The sequence below is a fragment of the Mytilus galloprovincialis genome, chromosome 14 (assembly GCF_965363235.1).
Source record: "Mytilus galloprovincialis chromosome 14, xbMytGall1.hap1.1, whole genome shotgun sequence".
Classification (NCBI taxonomy): Eukaryota; Metazoa; Mollusca; class Bivalvia; order Mytilida; family Mytilidae; genus Mytilus; species Mytilus galloprovincialis.
Window position 1 is genome coordinate 48,487,649 of NC_134851.1, and position 20,907 is coordinate 48,508,555.

Here is a 20,907-nt window from a genome sequence, read left to right on the forward strand (position 1 = left end):
AAAATTATACTGGTTATGTAGCTATTTGACAAACACCAATTTTGATCATTGAGAAGCTTCATATTCCTTTTACAACACAACGTAATTAAAACGTTAAGCAGACTTTACAGAGCTATCACCCTGTAGTGTTAAGGACCACCTTAGATTGTTTGGAACTTATTTTTTGCAATTAATAAATGCTAATACTTTGAATAAAAATTGTTTTTCAATTGTTTCGGTTTAAAAAAACATATGCGTAAAATATTAAGATAAAGGTAGGTCGTTTTCACAAAATGAAATAAATAAACCAATGTACACAATCGTTATTCAATAAAAAGTATTTACACAGTCGCTCAACGCGAAAAGAAAATGCTGTTAAGTGCACTTGTGAAATATGTAGTAAACACCTATTTACTTTTAAGTGCCCGTAAATATATACTTGTCAAATCTGTAAAAGTGAACACCTGTTGACACGAGTAGACATTAGCAATTTCCGTATTGACTGCATTAATGTAATTATCGTTAACGCGAAAATAGAAGATATCTAACGAATTATGTGCACGCGGCGTTGGCGTGTGTTTACGTTATGCATTATTTGGTCGGTACCCATCTGTGCGTAACATATGAAACATTGATTATTAGTCTGATTCATAAAGAATACAAAATATCTCTAAATATTATTTTTCTTTCGATATCAACCAAATTGGCACAATTTTATTTTGTCGATAGTTAAATGTCTTCGTTAAACGTCAGTATTTTGAAATCAAATACACCTTGAAAAAGTATTGCAAACAATATGTAAAATGGCATAATTGCAGAATGTTTATAATTTGGGTTTTACCAAAAACAAAATAATCCGTGTGTGGTTTAAAATTAAATCTGTGTTATTAAGACGCATCATAAGATTTGTACTGAAATATTTTTTTCAAGCTTTGTGTTGTCTTCTATACCGAAGAAAAACGAAAAAAAAAATACGTACAGCTGTTATGTCCTATCCATGTAGCATTAGATTTGAATGAAATGTAGGTTAAGAACATAAATTAAAATTTAAAACATAAACGGTTTAAAAATATTTGAAAAAACCCAAATTATACATATTCTTAACTCATGTCATTTTACATTGTTTTCAATGGAAGTGGTGCAATACTTTTTTCCAGGTGTATATATTCAACAAATGCAACCAGACTCTACGCATTACGTTTTTTTCGTATTAATCAACCAATTGTTTTTAGGTATGATTACGTTTTATCATGTTTATATTCAGACTTCTGCAAATTCTATTATTTGGTATCATTTTAATGTTCAAGAAAATTAAAACTGAGTAATTAGATAAGAAATTACATATTCATTTGTTCATACAAAAACATGGTAGAAATGCATTTTCAATTGATTGAAAAAGGGATAATACACTTTTGTTTTTCTTTTAATTGCAAGATTTAATACACAGTCAATACGTGTTATTTTAATTGGAATATCTAAGGGCTATCATTCCAATTAAAACTATCTCTCTGTCATTTTGCTGCTTTTTTGTGTAACATTTTGGGTTTTTTTTTTCCAATGAAATGCATCAATTTCATTTTGGTATCTATTGATTTTGTATCAAAATATATGAAGTTCTAGTATCCGTTTCCCACTTTCGGATGTATGCATTGTAAGATGCATGTCGTCGTGAGTGTATATGATATTATATGCTTTTCATTTGTAAGTTTGAGTTCGAGTTCGACTAATCGCTGATAATTATATGAGATTTGACCTATTTTCTCCTAACAATTTATCAATTTTTAAAAGAGAGGCGAAATATACCAACAAACCATGTGTCATTTAAAAGAAAGGCGAAAATTCAAAAGGGATAATCAAACTCATAAGTAAAACACGAACTGATGATGCCATGGAAAAACCTAACTAAAATACAAACAACATTATACATTCCAGTCAAACTATGTTTGAACCTCAAACTAATTGCAACTGAAAATGGTTAAGTTATAATCTATAGTATTAAACCCCAAATATACACAGAAAAAACCCATAAAATCTAATTTTAGGAAAACTCAAAATTAGCATTTTTAAATTCTAAGGGAAATTAACATTGGAAGGGAGATTTTGAGAAGTTTATGGTTGATTTTCTTAAAATTCTATTAAAATATGATACTTTGATGGGATTGTAAGTTCTTATTTGACAATATCATATAATCTTTTGTTCATAAGATGTACAAAACCAAAGTCTTTTTTTTATTTTATGGCACATTTTTCATTAAAGAAATTGCAAATTTATGGCTTTGTAACCATTTTGAAAAAATAATGTGAACATTTGGTATTGTTAATATCTGTAAATTGTATTTGTTCAGCATCTACCTTATATAAAGAAACTTTAAACCACAAAAAAAAGAATATATGCTTAATTAAATTTGTTCAATGTGAGATTTTTTTTTAAAATCAAATAGATGGCCAACTAATTAAATATGAAATCTAGGTTGTAACTTGATAAAAGATAAAAAAAAAAAAAAAAAAAACACGTGTAGAGATGTTTGTTATACTCTAAAGACGGCTAAAATATCAATAATTAATACATTTTGTTGAATAGAAGCGGTAAAGTTATAATTTTGTATCAATTTATATTGATATTTCTGTCTTTTTTGTAAAGTTATCTTCCATATCAAGGCAAATCTCCATAAGAAATTTAAAATCATGAATTTTAAGTTTTCCTCAAGTTAGATACTATGGGACGTTTTTCGGTGTCAGGCAATTACAGGTCATTGTACGGACCTCAACAATGGAGTAAAGCCCAAAATGTAAGCTTTTAAAGATCACAGTATGACCAAATGTAAAACTGTCTTAAAAGAAATGCATTGGCCTGATTTGTTGATCTTTGACAATTCATGTCAATTATGAAAGAAGTTGAACACAACTTGCCATGAGCGAGCATCTTAAAACACAACTGCAAAATTGAAATGTTAGAAGTCACTGTAGAATTTCTTTGTCTTCCGGTTGGCCTCTTAACCCCAAAAAATTAATATGACAGACAACCACATCAACACACAATGAGTTTAAAGTTTTCGAGTCCTTCGAATAGGCTTCAATATTGTTCAATCTACCACATAATTAATAGCTTTCCCTATTTTTTTTTTTCAATCGTAGGATTAAATCCTCCACCAAAGGACTGTAGCGAGTTACCTGCTGAATCATGTAGTGGAGTGTACATTATCCAGCCTGAAAACGGACCCAGCATGACAGTGTTCTGTGAAATGGATATCCATAATGGAGGATGGACTGTAAGTAACAAACTCCTAAACAATGGCAACGTCATCTCTGCTACGCGCTGCTATTTAGGAACTTGTATATGTCATACATTTCTATAAAAAATAGGATACATATCATAAGTAATTCCGGAATATTTTGCCTAAAGCATATAAACTAAAAATGACTATAACCTCTGTTCAATTAAGATTGATTGGTGTTTAACGCCACTTTCAACAGCACTGTGCTATTTCAAGGCGGTCAGTTTTAATTGGTGGAGGAAGCCGGAGTGCCCGGAGAGAACCACGCACCGGTAGGAAAACCAACAATCCTAGTCAGTTAAGATTGAAGTCTAGTGTACCTGCCCCGTTCGGGATTTGAACTCACAATCTCAGTAATGACTGGCTTGTGGTACAGTAGTTTGACTACTTATACCAATAGGCCACCGAGGCTCCTTGTATTATTTAAAAGTTTTAGGTATACAGTTAATTCCTTTTAAATTTTTTTTTTATTTGTTTTCTAGACAATGACCAATTGAACTAATTGTCTACTTTTCATTATTGGTCAGCATAGTTACCACTGTATATCTACTCGCAATGGTGTGACGGGCGATGCTTGTAAAGCAGAATATGCTTGCCCTATCAACGCTGGAAGCACTCTTTTTGAAGTTAATGCGATTCGATTTAGTTTTACTCCCATCTTTGCCTTTATACCTTGATTAATAAGACAAATGTATACTACCCTTTCATTTATTCATAGTATCTGAAAAGACCACACCCATTTAGTTTTTAGACGTTCATCCCAGAAAATTACTGTAATTCTTTTCTGGTTATACAAATACTTACTGACGTAAAGCTCCACAGAACTTTATGAAGTAGAAAAATAATTTACCTTTTTAAATGTTCACCACACTCTTATGTGGCCTTCTAACAAAAAATCTAACTTTTTTTGTCATATAAACATATTAATTTTATCAGAATCTTCCATACACTTTATTTTCAATAATTTAAATGTTGAACATGGTCTCTATGTAGCTATGTATTAACGGCAATATTTAGCTTTTATTTACCATACCATATTGAAAAAGCGGTATGAAAATGTCATATGGGTCCAAAATTTAGATAAAAATTAGAAATTCAATACCTTAGAATAAAATCTGTTCTCTGAAACCGTTGATATTTATTAATTAGGGTTTCTTCGCCTCTTTTTGTTGTTGTAAAATTACATCAGAAAAAAGGTTGAATAATCATTGAAAATTTGCCTACTAGTATTCGGTTGCTGATTTTTAAAATACAATACTATAATAGAAATAAAGTTTTGTTTTAATTTACACTTACATGACTAATGTATCTTATTAGACTATCCAAAGAAGATATGATGGAACTGTTGATTTCTATAGGTTCTGGAATGATTACAAAACCGGATTTGGGAACATTGCTGGAGAGCACTGGCTTGGTAAGTTAATACAAACAAAAACATACAATATAAAAAAGAAGACGCGGTATGATTGCCAATGAGACAACTATCCACAAAAGACCAAAATGACAAGTCGGTGGTTAAGTTAGCTATAAAGTCATGTTTGAGACACCATTTTCTTCGGAAAATACCTGTACTATGTCGGGAATATGACAGTTATTTACCATTCATTCAGTTGGTTGATCAAGTCTGAGATTTGATTTTGTCATGATTTATATGTTTAGACTTCCCCTTTTAAATTCGAGTTATGAACTCCTGATATTACCTGTTCTTAATCACCTTATAATTACATTGCCAAACCCAGATCAAGAACTTGTGAAAAAGATTAATGAGCTTATTTTTACATTTATTTGAAATTCACCTGTTCATAGAGTCAAGAAAGAGCTGTTACAAAAGGATTACAGTGAACATGGTGAAGGTGGATTGAAAATGGTCAATCTTAATTCCTTCATCATAGCACTCAAATCTACATGGGTTAGAAAACTTTTTCAATCTAACAATAAATGGAAAAATGTTTTATTTTCCATAATAAATCATAGTAAAAAATGCAAGAAAGGGATATGTTTTTGATAATTATAAACTAGTCACCCCTTTTATTCCTTCATTTGCCAAGATTTTTTTTAAAAGCTCAAAGGGTACTTAAGACATGTATTCACTATTAATTAAAAATAACATAGTTTAAACTGGTCAGAAAAAATTATCTTTTAAAGTCACAAAAAATACCAAACTGCAGTGGTTACAATATAGAATAAATCAGCATATTTTTGGCACTTATAAATTTTTGAATAAATTTAAGGTCACTGACAACCCAAATTGTTTTTTTTTTTGCCAAGAAGAAGAAGAAACTATTGTACATTTATCTTGGAATTTTGAGATTGTTCAAACATTCATTGATGAAATTGACTCATGGTTTTTGTCAAATGATATAAGTGTTCCATTTACCATAAAATATTTTTTTTATTTGGGGATATCACAAAATCATTTAGGGGGAATGCTGCAAATTTGATTTATATGCAGATAAAACAATATATTTTCAACCGCAAATATTTTACGAAAGCTTTAACAATGCAGGCAGTGCAAAGCAAAATAAAAAGTGTATACTGCACTGACAAATTAATTGCTGTTAAAGATAAAAGAGTAGATATTTGTGACAAAAGTTGGAATGCTTTTGCCATTCTTTTCGATGAATGATCAGATATTTTGTTTTACATCATATATATGTACATGAATTATTAGAAATTGTCATATGATATATTGTCTCTTACATGATATAGAACTACATAATTCATCTCTGCAAATAAATAACCAAAAACAAACAAAAAACTTTTAATTTCCTTGAAATTGAATATTTATCTTTCAATTATCTATTTACTTATTTATTTAACTTTCTTTTTTTTTTCTTTTTTTTTGTTGTTTTTGTTTTTTTTTTGTTGTTTTTTTTTCTCTTCTTTTCATAATTTTGGATTCAAAATAATCTACGGACATACTTAAAATATATATCTTAAATATATTTATTTTTTATTACTTAATCAACTACTCACATTTAATATTTTTCATAACCTGTGCATTTGTTATTTTTACTGATATGGTTTATATTTTTTTCAAATAGGGAAAATTGTATGTATAATACTAACAAAAACTAACAGCTGTATATATATGTTATTGACTAATGTTAACGAGGCCCGGATAAGGTACCGGTACTTGATATTTTTGAACTAAAAAATGTACAGATTTCAATAAAATAAGATAAATTAAAAAAACAACATATTTTGTAACCAGGAAATGAAAACGGTGAATACTAGAAAAGGCTTGTCCTAACTTACTCACTAGCGTTTAAAAAACACAAATTGACACGATAAAACTGGAGGTGTATGAAATTTGAAGGTTGTCAATTTTAACGAATATTATGTCCTTCAAATACTTCATACATAATTATTTGTTTTTACAGGGAATGATAATCTACATTTCATACTTCGACAAAGATCCTACCAAGTCCGATTTGACCTTGAAGATTTTACAGGGGATACAGCGTATGCTATATACAGTACTATGTATGTTGGTGATGAGAGTTCTAACTATAATTTCAATCTGACCGGTTACTATGGAACAGCAGGTAATCATTATGTAACCAAATAATTAGCACAAGATCGAGGCGCCTAGTTTAACTAGTTATATCATATCAATTGGTTATGGATACAGCAAAACAAAGAAATACCGCTCTTGTATCACTCAACTCGTACTTTATTTTGACTAAATATATATTGTACTTAAATTTGCCATTCTGTCAGGCTAAATTGACCTTAAATGGTAATAATTGTTCCGAAAAAGACATTTAAGTTTAAAGAAGGCAAACATTTTTATGAAATTAGGTTCACAAAATGATTGGGCCCAGTGTGCATCATTTAAGTTATTTAAACAAAAAACTTGTAATGAACACAAAAACTCAGATTCATATCTTATATCGTTTATTTTGCGATCACATGAATACAATATTTTGAAACGAATGCCGATTTACATAAAACAGTTAACTTTCAAATCAAATAATCGGAATATGATATTTAGTACACCTCGACCAGAAATCCCATATTCTAATTGGTCACTATTTTTTATTTATTTCAAATAGACTGACAGCGACGATGTTACTTTGTCTTTTGATATATTGGTCAATCCAGAAATGTTTCCATTTATTTTTTTATTTTTTGCGAAGATTGCGACGGGATAACTTTTTCAAAAATAAAGATTCACAATTTAAAGTTTGATAGTCTTATTTGACGATAACAATTTCTGAAGTCGTAATGATTAATCTTGTGTTTTGTCCATTGACATTGTCCCAATAATGCATAATACACCACAGGGACATCCAAAACTGGTTCGTTGAAGAGAAACTAACAACATCATGGCAAAATAACTAATTACGACGTATTGCATGACGAGGGATACGTTCCAAATGTCGTAGCTACGTAGGGCAGGACCTGCTTACCCTTCCAGAGCACCTGATACCACCCCCACTTTTATGACGGGGTTCGTGTTGCTTAGTCTTCAGATTTCTTTGGTGTGTTTCGCAGATTGTTTTTTGTCTTTTTGTAGTTTTTGCTCTTTGTCATGGCGGTTTTTCGACCTGTGCGTTTGAATGTTCCTTTGGTATCTTCCGCTTCTCCATAGACGACTAAACTACAAAGAGGTCTACAAAACATTTCATAGTAAACTTAAGACTGAGCAACACTTATCACACCGAAAACTAGGGGTGATCTCAAGATCATGTTTTATCAGTGACAGCCGTCATGTACATTTGGTGAATGATACATTCACACTGTAATTTCTGAGTTTACGGTTGGAAATGCATAGCTGTGCCACATAACTGCATGCAAAGTTCACCTAAGACATTTAATATTTCTTTATTTTAGGATTTTTCCCTTTACTTAAATGATTTCAACAATTAATAGATCTGGCTTTCCAACCCAATCTGTTCATCAAACGTGTACCTAATGCGTTGTTCCGTGAACACATATGGTGTAACTGGTATCTCAATCTTAAATTTTCTATTAATTAGATACAGGAATTAAGTCTTTTACACACTGGTGTTTTTCTTTTCGTTGCATTTGTTTCGTCTTTTACACACTGGTGTTTGTCTTTTTGTTGCATTTGTTTAGTCTTTTACACACTGGTGTTTGTCTTTTCGTTGCATTTGTTTAGTCTTTTACACACTGGTGTTTTTCTTTTCGTTGCACTTGTTTAGTCTTTTACACACTGGTGTTTTTCTTTTCGTTGCATTTGTTTACTCCTTTACACACTGGTGTTTGTCTTTTCGTTGCATTTGTTTAGTCTTTTACACACTGGTGTTTTTCTTTTCGTTGCATTTGTTTAGTCTTTTACACACTGGTGTTTGTCTTTTCGTTGCATTTGTTTAGTATTTTACACACTGGTGTTTTTCTTTTCGTTGCATTTGTTTCGTCCTTTACACACTGGTGTTTTTCTTTTTCGTTGCATTTGTTTAGTCTTTTACACACAGGTGTTTTTTTTTCGGTGCATTTGTTTAGTCTTTTACACACTGGTGTTTTTCTTTTCGTTGCATTTGTTTAGTCTTTTACACACTGGTGTTTGTCTTTTCGTTGCATTTGTTTAGTATTTTACACACTGGTGTTTTTCTTTTCGTTGCATTTGTTTAGTCTTTTACACACTGGTGTTTTTTTGTTTTCGTTGCATTTGTTTCGTCCTTTACACACTGGTGTTTTTCTTTTCGTTGCATTTGTTTAGTCTTTTAAACACTGGCGTTTTTCTTTTCGTTGCATTTGTTCGTCCTTTACACACTGGTGTTTTTCTTTTCGTTGCATTTGTTTAGTCTTTTACACACTGGTGTTTGTCTTTTCGTTGCATTTGTTTCGTCTTTTACACACTGGTGTTTTTCTTTTTGTTGCATTTGTTTCGTCTTTTACACACTGGAGTTTTTCTTTTCGTTGCATTTGTTTCGTCCTTTACACACTGGTGTTTTTCTTTTCGTTGCATTTGTTTAGTCTTTTACACACTGGTGTTTGTCTTTTCGTTGCATTTGTTTCGTCTTTTACACACTGGTGTTTTTCTTTTCGTTGCATTTGTTTCGTCTTTTACACACTGGTGTTTTTCTTTTCGTTGCATTTGTTTAGTCTTTTACACACTGGTGGTTTCTTTTCGTTGCATTTTTGTAGTCTTTTACACTCTGGTGTTTTTCCTTTCGTTGCATTTGTTTCAATGTCAAAGCATTGTCAGATTTTCTTAGACTTGTGACTTATGATTGTCCCATTGGTAACCTCTGGCGCTTGTGATTAACACGACTTGGGCTAGTTTCTTTTCTAAAAAAGACACAATTGCTTTTCACTTTTTCACAGGTGTTTGTACCTCCCTTTGTATCTGTACATTACGTTTTTAAGGGGACTTGTTATTTGTTATCAGTCGATAAACTATCAGTTGTCAGTAATGAGTTACGAAGCCCTTAATAAATGGATTTACCAAATTTTATTTTCCACCTGTACTTAGGAAAAAGAATGTTGAATATTAAAATCGAATACTGGAGGTTTAAAATTAATAGTTGAAAATGTTATAAATCGAATGTTGATTAGAATTGATTCATGGGAGGAAATAAAGTTAACAAATAGTTTTTAATGCTAAATAATGAAATCAAATTGTAAATGTTAAAAAACGAAGGTTGAAAGTTGATAACAAATGTTGATTGAAATTGATTGCTGAATATTGAATATGAATTTTGAACATGTTGAATGTTTAAAGTTATACATTGAATGTTTAAAGTTATACATTGAATGTTTAAAGTTATACATTGAATGATGTAATTTGAATGTTGAAATCGAATGTTGAATTATGAACAATGAAAAATAAAATAAAGAACATTTGTTGAATGTTAATTCGTATCTTCAACGTTTGCAAAAGGTTTTGAATTTTCAAATTTAAGCCGTCAAACACCACTGGAGGGACATTAGTTTTTTTCTTTTTCATTCCGTTTATTTTATTACTTGACAATTGTTTTTAAGTTTAATGGTACAATATCTGTGACTTAAGACCGCCATTTCTGCTCAATATAATCAATTAATGTACTCAAGAGAAAACTAAAAGCCGAAACATATTCAAGTTCTGGTTTTCAAGATTTCAAGATTTTATTTCAACAACCCAGGCACACAAGTGTGCAACATAAGCAAACACAGAACATAATATTATACAATATACAAAAAGCAATAAAATCTACAATGAACAGTGTAAATAAAAAAACATTGGGGATAGAGAGGGTACAGGAGTCCAGGTTTTAAACAGTGGACCATTTTTTTTGATATACAGAAACAAGTGTGTAAGTTACTTTATATGACAGTATAACATGTATAAGCATACCAAACATTTAAGCTTGACATTGATTATTCAATTTATATTGTGAAATAAAAAAAAATCGGAGATCCAATAGCATGTCATTTTGAAACATAAAAAGATAGTGGAACTTATTTCCAACTGAACATCTGCGTATTTTTCACATATACGATTATTGTTGGGAACGTTTCTCCAACGAACAGTTTCATAGGGTGAAAAAGGGGAACATTCAGAATCTAACCAAATTTGCTTTATTTCACAGATTTTAAATTAAAGAAATTAACTCAAATATGAAGTTTTATAAATATTTAATGAAGATTGATAGAATCCTGGGCCTTAAATATGATGACTCAGCATAAATTGACAGTTTACAGTATGCATAGTTTACTTAAAGTCCTGGATACAAAATAAATTCATAATATTTGCATATTTGTTCAGTAAATTGTTAAGAAGTGCTTATATTTACTCTTGGCAGTCATTGAAACTCATAGATCCTTCCTGAATATTATTTATGGTGTATTTGTGTCCTTTCGATAACCCAAAAGTAAGCCGCAACACCTTAATCAGCTTTTTTGTCACCACGGCATAATAAATACAAGCTAGAAAAACAAAAATATCTCAAGAAAACTTACAATAGTGTGTTCTATCCTGAATATGTACTAATTATTCCTAATTACTAGAAACAGCAGAATGATTTAGGAAATTTGAGGCCCCAGGGGCAAAAAACATAGAAAATTGCCTACAAATAATTTAACTTGTAAATGTAATGATTTTATGATTTTAAAGTTTTTGATATAGAAAACAATAACTATGCTTGGAAGTTATGCAAAAATCAGATGTTAGCAGTCATCTCTACAACATTTTAAGTGAAATTATAACTCAGACTGGTATATGCATACATACACCTATTAGAAATATGGCTTTGTTTGAACACTTCTAGTATATTTATTAGCTAAATTGTGTCAGATATATAGTTCCAGATGATACTGTTGTGACAAGAATTCTAAATTGACCATTTGAGGCAGAAAATGTGTACTTTAATTGACAAATAGGCATATAGTAAGATGTGGACTGGAGACAGAGGCTGGATTGGATACTTTATATAATCTTGAATGTTGTAATGCTGCTAAACATTACATTTATAGTATTCTGATATTCTTCTTTCAATATATTATCAAAACAGTTTCAAACAGGTTCTAGGCATTTTTTATCAGTAAATATGCAAATAGGGTAAGCTGGCAATAATTAAAGTCTTGTTTTCAAATTCTTTATAAAAATTTAAATAGGGGAGGGGATATAAAATGTATAGTAAAGAAAAACTTAGAGTATACACAGTGATTTCTTTAAGACTATAATTCTGATAAATGAGTATTAATGCGGGAAGGATTTTAGAGAGTTTTCTATTTGAATAAATGTCTGTATAGGTTGCACTTTGTAAATACAGCTGTTTCTCAAAGCACTCCTCTTTTAGGGAGATCATGAATATTCATAGACAATTTATTTTGTTTACATACTGGTTCCCAGTTATGCTCTCTGTGTTCCATCTCACAAAGACATAACTTGGGAATGTTACCAGTACATAAACATGTGCATATTGTTTACATTGAGATCTGTGGTAACCTTTCATTCGAGGTATGGGTAGTTTAGAAAATTAGTGTTAGTTTAAACTCTGGGAGGTTCAGGGCATATAAACGTTGAAAATATGCCGCACAGCCCTATATTTTGACCTTTGAAAAAAATTGTGGTGCAACTGAACTTTCAATTCTAGGATAAGATTTTTCAAAACTTTATAGTAAAAGTAGTACAGTTTTAGCCGTAGAAGGAGTCCCTATGGGAAATTGCATTGTCAATATTTACAGAAATGCAACCTTCAATAGGAAATTTTAGAATCTCAATTTAGTAATATGTGTTCTTTAATACCTGTTAAGTCGTAATAAATATGGTTCGAAATAAAATCTGTTTTGAATGTCAGATAGAAACGACCCCTAGAAGTGTTTGCCAAATCTGCATTCCACTTCTGCATCAATTTATTACGTAGTATCTGTTTTATATATAACTTTAAGAAATCACCAGATACATGTAACTGGTCTGAGAAAATAAAACTGAGCCCAATTCCGTCAAAAGTAAACTTATTTCCATGCGTATCGTACGAAAACAATCTAAATAGTAAAGTGGTAAATTTTGACGATAGTTTGTTGGAGGATCAAAGACTATTCCAGTATGTTAATATTCTACATTTCATATTAATTGTCAAGGGAAAACGATCCAATTCTCCATAAACTAAATAATTTGGTGTGGTGGTTCATACTTTAACTGACTATTCTAGAGGGGGCGTGAATCAGATGTGGATACTTAAAAATTCCAAAGATCTTATAGAGTACATACAATCTAACTCTATTAAAACATTTGAATTTTCTACTCTTTACACTAGTATTCCACATTCCAAACTAAAAGACAAATTGAAAGAGTTGGTATTGCTTTGCTTCGTAAAAAAGAATGGGCAACGTGGATACAAGTATCTTGTCTTAGGGAGGGATAAATCCTACTTTGTAAAGGATCACTCTGATTCGAACAAAAAATTCTCTGAAACTGATATTATCAAGATGCTTGATTTCTTGATTGACAACATATTTGTTACGTTCGGAGGACGTGTCTTTCAACAGACTGTCGGCATTCCAATGGGAACAAACTGTGCCCCTCTACTTGCCGACTTGTTTCTTTATTATTATGAAGCTGACTTCTTGCAGAAACTTCTTAGGAAGAAAGATAAGAAGTTAGCAATATCCTTTAACTCTTCTTTTCGCTACATAGATGATGTTCTTTCACTAAATAATTCAAAATTTGGTGACTATGTGGAACGCATCTATTCAATCGAGCTAGAGATAAAGGATACTACAGATACAGTTAAGTCGGCCTCATATCTTGACTTACATCTAGAAATTGACAATGAGGGTCGGTTGAAAACAAAACTTTACGACAAAAGAGATGATTTCAGCTTTCCAATTGGGAACTTTCCATTTCTAAGTAGCAACATTCCAGCAGCACCTGCATACGGGGTATATATCTCCCAACTGATACGATATTCCCGTGCTTGCATTTCCTATCATGATTTTCTTGATAGAGGGTTGCTGCTCACAAGGAAGCTATTAAACCAAGAGTTCCAAATGGTGAAGTTGAAATCATCTCTTCGTAAATTTTACGGACGTCATCACGAGTTGGTTGACCGTTATGGAATAACCGTTTCACAAATAATATCGGATATGTTCCTTACGTCGTAACTACAATCCCCTTCCCTTTCATGAATGTGACCTACCGAATTAGACTATTTACCGGATTTGTTATCACATAAGCAACACGACGGATGACACATGTGGAGCAGGATCTGCTTACCCTTCCGGAGCACCTGAGATCACCCCTAGTTTTTTGGTGGGGTTCGTGTTGTTTATTCTTAAGTTTTCTATGTTGTGTTGTGTGTGCTGTTGTTTGTTTGTCCTTTTCATTTTTAGCCATGGCGTTGTCAGTTTGTTTTAGATTTATGAGTTTGACTGTCCCTTTGGTATCTTTCGTCCCTCTTTTAAGTATTCTCTTTGAAAATTATAAGTGCACCTTTTCAATATTCTCATTTTTATCAAAACCAATAACTTCACAAGAATAGAGCAAAATAGGTGAGACAAGCGTGTCAAATATCTTCAACTGTAAATCTATAGGAATATTCATGTTTCTTATCTTGTATACGTAATACACAGAATATAATGCCTTATGTGCTTGCTCCACTAATTTTTTCTTTGCATCAAAGCTGCTGTTGAAATTGAACAAAATCCCTAAATAATAAAATGATTCACACATATTTGTGTCATTGCCGTTAACATGCATTAAACATTCTGTGTATTTCTTTTCTTCGAAAAAATAACCTCCTTTGTTTTATCTATATCAACTTGTAACTTCCAGATTTTACAATATTTAAAAAAAAAATGTATCACGTTCTTTGCATTCCTTCAGCAGTTTTAGATATTAAGACAGTGTCGTCAGTATATCATACATGCCATAACATTCTGAAGTATGTATCTAAAACATCATTTTTATATCATCAATAATATCAAGCGATTCAATAACGTTATTTTCAAAATATTCTTCAATGTCATTTATAAACAATGAAAAAAAGAAAAGTTGAGAGGTTTGCACCTTGTCTAACACATATGTTACAGGCAAAAAAAAATCAGACTTTACACCGTTCTTTGTCACACAGCACTTTACATTTTGATAAAGATTTAAAATAGTATTAAAACATTTCCCATTTATGTTTTTTTTTTCTAATATTTTTTCCATTACCCCACTCGCCAAACAGTATCGAAAGTTCTGCTCAGTTTCCTCTGCATATAGTGTCAGTCTACTAATCAAAATGCCTGTGAAAACTTTTCCGAAACAACTCATTAGTGTAATTGCTCTATAATTCTTAGGTTCATTTGCATTTCCTTTGTTTCTAAAAACAGGATTAATAATACCAACAGACCAAATTTCAGGGACAATACCTCTGTTAAAAATAAAATTAAACAGTTTTACATACAATAGTAGCAAAATATGAATAGATATAGGAAGATGTGGTGTGAGTGCCAATGAGACAACTCTCCATCCAAATAACAATTTAAAAAAGTAAACCATTATTATATATTAGAAATTCATTTTTTAAATTGTCTATACCTCTACGGGCTCTAGCCTTTTCATTATACAAATTCAGAATAACATTTTTCTATTTCAGTTTGAGATATAGGAGCAATTAATATTTTGTTATTATCCTCAAGATTTGCACCATCTAGATTTACATCGGTTTCGATAACTTTATTCCCCACTTCATTCATCCCCTTGAAGTAGTTATACAACTCCGCTATTGATGCTTAAATGGATTGACCTCTTTTTTCGGAAAAACGATTCAAAATATTCCAAAATTTTTCCGTGTCTGATTTTGATGATGTTCTTTAAAAATCGCTCGTAATTTTATTTTGATATTGTTTTAAACTAGTATCCATTGCAGATTTATATTTGCGACTTGCAATTGATAGACACGATCTATTAGTTTCATTTTTGAAACGGTTATAGTTCTTTCATGCTTTATGAAAAAGATGTCTTTTCTCTTCGCATGTTTTATCGAACCACCGTCTATGTACATTAAGATTATTATACTTTTTATTTGGTCTTATGATACCAAAAGTGTTGTTTACCGTTTTGTTAAAGAGCAAACAAATCTTATCAACAACTGAATTAATATTTGCTGTATCGGTTTCTGTATTTAGACTGCTTTGACTATCCAATTCTTCAATCATAAAATTCAGTTCAGATAATATGTCATCCTCAACGAGGTTATTCACAAGCTTTTTTTCTGTAATCCATCGTCTCGAGCGATTATGGTCATTTATCGCAAGTAAATTAACTACATCAGAAGATTAAGACGCCTCCCGGCAGTTCAGCGTTAAGTTTAACTGTCTATGGACGTCAGAGAATATCGGGGATGACTCCTTTATCTCAAACTCTGACACACAAGAAAGTAAATTAGAGGAACACAAACAATAATCAATAGTAGTTAAATTTATAAAAGTACGCTCGCCAAGTAATCGATCTTTACCAACTCGTTCGTTCATTATATTAACATATTTCTTTTACAAGAATTCTAACAGTTTGTGACCATATGCATTTGGTTTATGAGTACAGGTACTTTTCTTATGCAATGGTAGTTTTAATCTAAGTAAATAAGCATAATCATACATATACGTTATTAAATCATGATATTAATATAAATCAAAATTTCAACTATTGACTCATCGGGTTGCACAAAATCTTGTAATATACCTGTTTTGACATTGAAATCACCAAGACGGCAAATACATTCATCATTTATAGAAAAAATAAACATTTCATTTTTAATTTCAATAAAAGCATCTTTTGATGAATATTTGGTGTTCTCTTGGGGGATATAAATGCATCCTACCAATAAATATGTACATGTACCTATGTTTGTAACAACATCTTTAACTCTTAACCATTGAACAAAATCAGAATCTGAGTCAGAAAATTGTATAAAACAACCCAATGATTTCTTTTTTACTATTGACCTTGTCCTAATTTTTCCGTTTCAGTGACTTTTGATAAAGCTTTTACATAATAATATAGTGTCATATTTAACATGCTTTACAGGAAATAGTATGGTGACTGCTGGAAGAATATCATTGACTGGTACCATGTTTAGTACTCGTGACAGGGACAACGATTTAAATGAAAGAAGTTGTGCGATCATTAAAGGAGGAGCCTGGTGGTATCATTCGTGTTCTTTAGCCAATATTAATGGTCTATACTCAGAAAAGGATTCTAACCAGGCAGTTCATTGGAAGTTGTGGAGAGGAAAGACTGGACTCAAAAAGACAATGATGATGATCAAACCAAAACCTTGACATAAACAGTTATTAACGATCAACATCACGGATAGATTGATCGATACAATATATAGTTGTCTTAGCTCTCTGTGGTCTTAGATCTATATATACCAGTATCGTTGTCTGATCTTTAATTTCATCGATTTAGCTCCTTTTACAGTTCCTGAGATTCTCTCAGTGATTGTTTTGTTACCTTGATTCGTCTCTCTGTGTCCGATTTACGTGATCTGAAAATTTGTAAACTACTGCTAACTGAATTACAAACATGACTGACAACAATCAAACAGTTTACATGAAAAGATTATATTTTACTAAAGTTAGTTTTCGTTTGAAAACATGACTCAAACTGTTTATGACGTATAAACACTAAATCACTTGCATGTGTACTGGGTGATATTTTTCTCTGGGGAAAACATAATCGTCGTATTACTTGTAATTGGCTTATCTGACTTTTGATAATTTCAAGTTCTATTTGATAGGTACTTTATGTCGTTTTTTTGTGAGCGGAATTCTGGGTTTTGCGCTGACCTCGTGAGTCAACCTCTTTCTTATTTATATGTGCATTTTATAATTATGATTCTCTCTGTTTCAAAACTGTAGACTCGAGTTAGAATAGAGTTGTATATCGCTTCCAAGCATACGTACGGCATACAGATTCTTAAATAGCCTATTAATCGATTGTTATTGGGTTTTTTTGCTATCTGCCATCTTATATTTTTCGTTTATTATTTTAGAATAGAACATGTCATTGGTTTTCTCGTTTTTTGTATTTTTTTTTTTTGTTAGCTTATTTTACAGTATAAGTTTTTTGTTAACGTCGACGTACGGTAATCTATTGCTACAAACATCCATGGCCTTTTGTTTCTGGTGGATGGTTGTCACATTTGTAATCATATCACTTCTCTTTATTGATTAAGTTATAAATGTAGTAGTGCGTCTGAATAAATATACGAGTCACTTCGTATTGCAGGAATTGTATATCAGAATATTTACGCTTTTAATGTCATACGATACAGTTTTAATCCAACGGGATTTTTTGACGTAAAATTGTATACAAGCTTTTTTTCTCGTAGACAGTCCGTATATGTAATAAAACCATGTATCTTGATGTGCTTCTTTTTTTTATGTAAATAGGGTAGATTAATTGGACATTTACACTCCCCCCCCCCCCCCCCCAAAAAAAAAAACAAAAACAAAAGAGACCAAACCCAGACATACCCCAACTTTTGTTATTATTATTTGCCTTGAAATGGATGTTATTATTTGGTAAAGTTTATTTATTATATTGATTATTGTGAATTATGATCTTTCGTTAATTTGAAATTTCATTTATAGATGTCTATACATTTTTATACGACCGCAAAATTTGAAAAAAAAATCGTCGTATATTGCTATCACGTTGGCGTCGTCGTCTGCGTCGTCGTCGTCGTCGTCGTCCGAATACTTTTTGTGAAATTTTAACACAAGGTTTATGACCACAAAAGGAAGGTTGGTATTGATTTTGGGAGTTTTGGTCCCAACATTTTAGGAATTAGGGGCCAAAAAGGGCGGAATAAGCATTTTCTTGGTTTTCGCACTATAACTTTAGTTTAAGTTAATAGAAATCTATGAAATTTTGACACAAGGTTTATGACCACAAAAGAACGGTTGGGATTGATTTTGGGAGTTTTGGTTTCAACAGTTTAGGAATTAAGGGCCAAAAAAGGCCCCAAATAAGCATTATTCTTGGTTTTCGCACAATAACTTTAGTTTAAGTAAATAGAAATCAATGAAATTTAAACACAATGTTAATGACTACAAAAGGAAGGTTGGTATTGATTTTGGGAGTTTAGGTCCCAACAGTTTAGGAATTAGGGGCCAAAAAGGGACCCAAATAAGCATTTTTCTTGGTTTTCGCACCATAACGTTAGTATAAGTAAATAGAAATCTATGATATTTAAACACAAGGTTTATGACCATAAAAGGAAGGTTGGTATTGATTTTGGGAGTTTTGGTCCCAACATAATAAGGGGCCCAAAGAGTCAAAAATTAAACTTTGTTTGATTTCATCAAAATTGAATAATTGGGGTTCTTTCAAATGCCGAATCTAACTGTCATGACTGTGTATGTAGATTCTTAACTTTTGGTCCCGTTTTCAAATTGGTCTACATTAAGGTCCAAAGGGTCCAAAATTAAACTTAGTTTGATTTTGACAAAAAATGAATCAGTTAGGTTCTTTGATATGCTGAATCTAAAAATGTACTTAGATTCTTGATTATTGGCCCAGTTTTCAAGTTGGTCCAAATCGGGGTCCAAAATTAAACTTTGTTTGATTTCATCAAAAATTGAATATAAATGGGGTTCTTTTTCTGCCTCAGTGCATACTAGTATAACCATAAGCCACAGTAATGTATATCATTTATTTCGAAAACCATGAAATAACAAGTTCTACATATGTGTGCTGTGATGTTGGTAAAAAGCTACAAAAAACAAAAACAAAACCTTAGCTAACTCATCATACTCATGACTACAAAATCATAAAACTAACAGTTCAAATCTATGTATCAAAATGAATTTTCAATCAAATCATTCAAAAATTATAGCACCAAATGGCTTTCCATACTTTTGTAAAAACAGTGACAAAATTAACAATCATCATATTTCACTTTTGGCTTATATACACATATACAAAATTTATCTTGATGTGGAAACATATTAACTTTCATCATACAATCATTAAAAACTATGAATTATAAACTTACATTGTGAGTTGGCGTAGTTTACGATACTTTTAAATGCCTGTGACCACGTTCATGCTTTCAATTTAGGAAACAAAAAAGTAAGGGGGACAGTAACGAACTTCAAAGTACAAAAATCTAGCAATAAAAAATAGTCCGGGAAAACTTATGAAAAATCGATAGAATTTCTGTTAAACAATAAAAAATCAACACTGGTAACAGTACATTCTTTGATATACCAAATCTAACTGTGTATGTAGATTCTTCATTTTTGGTCCTGTTTTCAAATTGGTCTACACTAAAGTCCAAAGGGTCCAAAATTAAACTTAGTCTGATTTTTACAAAAATTGAAATCTTGGGGTTCTTTGATATGCTGAATCCAAAAATGTACTTAGATTTTTTATTATGGGCCCAGTTTTCAAGTTGGTCCAAATCAGGATCTAAAATTATTATATTAAGTATTGTGCAATAGCAAGTCTTTTCAATTGCACAGTATTGCGCAATGGCAAGAAATATCTAATTGCACAATATTGTGAAATAGCAATTTTTTTTTTAATTAGAGTTATCTTTCTTTGTCCAGAATAGTAAGCAAGAAATATCTAATTGCAAAATATTGTGCAATAGCAAGATTTTTTTTTAATTGGAGTTATCTTTCTTTGTCCAGAATCAACTTAAATCTTTGTTATATACAATATACATAGTATATTCACTTTTTACTACCAACTGATAAATAAAAATAATCTTTACCATTCAGTGATAACAAGCAGTTTTTTTACATCTTAATATTTTATGATGTATTTAAATGAGTAGTTATTGTTGCAAACTCCATTAGAAATTTTAATTGAGATTAGTTTTGCAATAAGGGAAAGGGGGATGTGATTAAAAAAATTGGGTTCAATTTTTCTCATTTGAAATTTCATAAATAAAAAAGAAAATTTCTTCAAACATTTTTTTGAGAGGATTAATATTCAACAGCATAGTGAATTGCTCTAAGAGAAAACAAAAATTTTAAGTTCATTAGAACACATTCATTCTGTGTCAGAAACCTATGCTGTGTCAACTATTTAATCACAATCCAAATTTAGAGCTGAATCCAGCTTGAATGTTGTGTCCATACTTGCCCCAACCGTTCAGGGTTCAACCTCTGCGGTCGTATAAAGCTACACCCTGCGGAGCATCTGGTTATATATAACTTACTAAAATATACCTTTATATGTGCCATATGATCAACTGAT

The 20,907-nt window shown here is 31.2% G+C and overlaps 1 protein-coding gene and 1 long non-coding RNA gene across 2 annotated transcripts in view; one reads left to right on the forward strand and one right to left on the reverse strand.

Annotated features, from left to right (window-relative positions):
• LOC143059016 (microfibril-associated glycoprotein 4-like) overlaps positions 1-18,063 on the forward strand; it is a 55,663-nt gene extending 37,600 nt beyond the window's left edge. The window contains exon 5 of the mRNA XM_076232476.1: positions 16,720-18,063. Within this exon, the coding sequence (XP_076088591.1) occupies positions 16,720-16,973 (254 nt within the window). The 3' untranslated portion in view covers positions 16,974-18,063. The remainder of the gene's footprint in view (positions 1-16,719) is intronic.
• Positions 18,064-19,340: 1,277 nt separating this feature from the next.
• LOC143058907 (uncharacterized) lies at positions 19,341-19,894 on the reverse strand. The gene is made up of 2 exons (XR_012973284.1): positions 19,697-19,894; positions 19,341-19,414 (listed from the first exon to the last, which is right to left on the reverse strand). It is a non-coding gene; the product is annotated as an uncharacterized LOC143058907 (long non-coding RNA).
• Between the last annotated feature and the right edge of the window lie 1,013 nt (positions 19,895-20,907).